Consider the following 3,963-nt stretch of genomic DNA (forward strand, 5'->3'; position numbering starts at 1 on the left):
ATAGATATATAATTATTTAAAACTCTCTTAATAACTAATAATTTTCTTGTATTAATTGTGGTAGTGAACAATATTAATATTTATATTAATTTTTTATTATTAATTATCTTTTATAACTATTTTATAACCTTACTATAACTATATTATAACTATTATAACTATTTTATAACCATACCACAACCTTAAAACTAGTTTATATAACCATACCACAACCTTAAAACTAGTTTATAAATTATAATACTAGCTTAAATACTATTTATAATATATTATATATCTATATGCTTACTATTATTATTAATACTGGATTATTAACCACGTTGTTACTAAACCCCTCGGGCCACTACGTAGCTAGGCAGTATCACCATAAGCTCTCAGGAATATAGGTGATCAGACCACATAACATAATTCATCTATTAGTTACTATTTATATAACTCATCTCGAGAAAGGATTTCCAGCCAACAATACTTCACGATGTCAGATATCAACCACAGAGGCTACCAGAGTCGCCTTGAGCAATTAAAAAGGATCCTGCAGCAGTACAACCTCCAGGTGTCCAATATCACCCCAGTGGCATACCAGGAACTAGGACCGTGTCCTTACAACAACTTCATCTACAAAATAGAACTATCAAAGCCTGCCGAAAGTTCTGTTTTTCGTGGACCAGATCAAATTTCCAATCCCTGCACTACTCCCCCTTCTGATGGGGCGTTGGTATACATTCTTCGCATGAGCAATCCCGAAGCCATGGGCATCAATCCCCGGGCTTCTCGCATCGAGAACGAAGTCGCTGCCATGTTTCTTGCACGAAAAGGACTAGATAATTTCCAGGCTGGTCTGGGAGATCTGGTTCCCTCAATATATGCTTTTTGCTCTAAACCTAGCCTGCCTGGTGACTTGCCGTGGGCTTTGGTGGAGTACAAGGTTGGTGTACCACTGGATGAGTTTTTTGATTCCCAATCTGAGGTGAGGAGGGAGTCTATCATTGAACAAGTCTCAGACGTGATTTCCGGGCTTCAAAACTGCCCGCTTCCACCAGGTGTTGATTCTTATGGTGGACTTGGTGTGGCCAAGGATGGAATTATAAGTGCAGAAATGACTATCACACGTGGAGGGCCCTGGTCCACCTACGAAATGCTCCTTAAGGCACGACTCGAGCATGAGCTTCATGATGCAGATATGAGCCCAGTTATCAAAGGGTGGCAAGAGAATGGCGTCAGACAACGACTTCAATCTTTGATTGATAAATTCAAACTCTCTGTACCTGAGCAGAAGGCGCTCGTCCACGGTGATCTTAGTGAGTACAAACCTCGACATTAAGATATAGACTCAAACCCACTGACGTCTATAGCAATGAATAACATGCTGATCAATCCCGAAACGAGCAAACTTACGGCACTTCTCGATTTCGATTTCGCATCCATTGCACACCCAGTTCATGAGTTCTTGGTATCGCTTCAGGACCTAGGGTGCAACATCATGGGGCCCTATGGCGAGGATCCAACTAATGGAAAGCTGTCGCAAGCTCTCCTCTCGGGTAATTTTAGTGCCGATATTCCCGGGGATCTGTGGTGGAATGGAAGGACGCTAAATGCTGATTTGGTCAAACGGGGAATGCAACGACCAAGCGATATGGTCGGGATTGAGGTACTCTTTCAATGGCGGGCTCTTGAGCAACTGATATGTCCTTTCCACCTGGCCGCCCCGTTCATTATACATAGACTGACTGATGAGCAACGGGAAGAGGCAAGGAAAAAGGCTGAATCGGAACTCATAGATCAAATGGAGGTTCTGGACAAGAGCATCAGTGCTGTGCTATAGTATTCATATGTTGACCCATGTTAATTAGTGTTGCAGAAAAGGATGACCTTGAGGCTGCCAATCAGGATGATTCGCGTATATTTACACTATCACCTGACTAGCTAAGCCTAATGTAGTTAGTATTATACTCTAATTTTTTATTCACTAGGCATATCTGGCCTAACTGACGTCAGATAGGCCTAAGTATATAAATTATATAGAAATATAATACTATTAGCTTTAAATATATATAGGATTTATTAAAGTTATAAGCCTAATTAACTCTTAATTATTATTATATTTATCTATAAGCTTTAAAGACTCACTAAAGATATAGAACTACTATATTAATAATATTATTAAGCTAAAATAATATTTATAAACCTATACTATATATATAGACTACTAATACACTATTAATAAGCTAAAGATAATAAATATTCTAGATAGGATATTAAATAATATAAAGATATTAGTTTTATTAAGAAATAGTATAGACTAATATCTTTAGTATAAAGCCCTATAAATTATTATAGATTTATATAATATCTAGGATTATATTAATTTAAATAATAATATAGAACTAGAGCCACTAATAGCTCTAGATATTATAAACTATAATAAAGAGGTATAATTACTTAGAGACCTAGAGGGATATTAACTAATTATATATATTAAAGCTAATAAAGAGTATTACTATAAATAAAAGAAATATAAATAGTTAAAGATAAGGATCTCTTATATTTTAAGCTATATATTTTAGTCTATATAGACTAATCTCCTAATTATTATAACTAATAATAATACTATAAAAGGGATAATTAAGTAGTTATAAATATATCTAGTACTAATAAAGATATATTATAAAGCTAAGCTAATAAATTAATAAAAAAATATTAATAATAAATATATATTAAAGACTAATTTAAATAAATAGTTAAATAGCTAGGAATCTATATACTTTAACTATAAAGATATAAGGATTAAAGTTATTATAAATAAGATATAGTTAATACTATAGTTTTTAAGCTATATTAATTAACTTTATAAAGGCTATATATTTAATATAGAGTTAAAGCTTTAATATAAAGACCTATAAATAATAATTATTAATAAACTATTAATAGATTTTTAATAATATCTTATAATATAATTAAGTAAGTATACTAACTTTATAGATATAATATTTATAATATATAAAGAATAAGATAAAAATAGATAGAAGAAGGCTAAAAAGAAGGCTAATAAGGATTAAACTTAAGGGCCTTATAAGCTAAAAAAAAGGGATAAATATATATATAATAAATAATATTTATTTAATATATACTTATATATTAATAAGTATATCTAGAAGCTAGAATAGAAACTAGATAATACTATTATAAAGAGATTTAAATAAGTAAAGAAGAGAATCCTTATATTAAAAAGTACTATAAATAAGACTTATAAGAAGGTAAATAAGCTCTATATAAAGAGAGAAGAGATATATAATATTAATATTATTTATTAAATATATAATATTTATAATATATATATTAAACTTAATAAGAATAAGTATATAACTAAGAGCTCTATAATAAGCTAAGCTATTAATATAAATAATATATATATTTAATAAAAAGTAGGTAAATTATTTAATATAAATAGTATTATAAGATATATATTAAGTAATAGTTATATCCTAGATTTAGGTATAAGTATATATATCTATAATAACTAATCTTAATTTACTATATATATATTAATTAATAATATATTATAGACTGGCGCAAAGTATAGCCTATATAAGAAAGTAAGTATAATTATAATATATCCTAAAATAGCTAATAAATATTAAACCTCTCTAGATCTTAAAGATATAATCTATACCCTAGGATTCTATATAAATCTTATATTATATAAGTAATTAAAAGAGAAAGAATTATATTAGAATAATCTAAATATATAACTTATAAATAGACTAATTAGTATTTATATTATTTAGGATAGGTATAATTAATTTATACTTAAATATAATAAATTATAAATTATATTTATAATAGATATAATGCCCTAAGCTATAATAATAATTATAACTAATAATAAGAAGGTTATAAGTAAAGATTTATAGAGATTATAAAAACCCTTAATAATAAAGGGAACTATAAAAAGATAATATAAATAAT

General features: G+C 29.0%; 1 protein-coding gene across 1 annotated transcript; it reads left to right on the top strand.

The window, feature by feature from the left end:
- Positions 1-472: 472 nt before the first annotated feature.
- ASPZODRAFT_20876 (hypothetical protein) lies at positions 473-1,819 on the top strand (the record flags this gene model as incomplete). Its single annotated transcript, XM_022727690.1, has 2 exons — positions 473-1,295; positions 1,350-1,819. 2 exons carry the CDS (start codon positions 473-475, stop codon positions 1,817-1,819), a joined length of 1,293 nt encoding a protein of 430 aa, XP_022576519.1.
- Between the last annotated feature and the right edge of the window lie 2,144 nt (positions 1,820-3,963).

This window comes from Penicilliopsis zonata, assembly GCF_001890105.1.
Source record: "Penicilliopsis zonata CBS 506.65 unplaced genomic scaffold ASPZOscaffold_60, whole genome shotgun sequence".
Classification (NCBI taxonomy): Eukaryota; Fungi; Ascomycota; class Eurotiomycetes; order Eurotiales; family Aspergillaceae; genus Penicilliopsis; species Penicilliopsis zonata.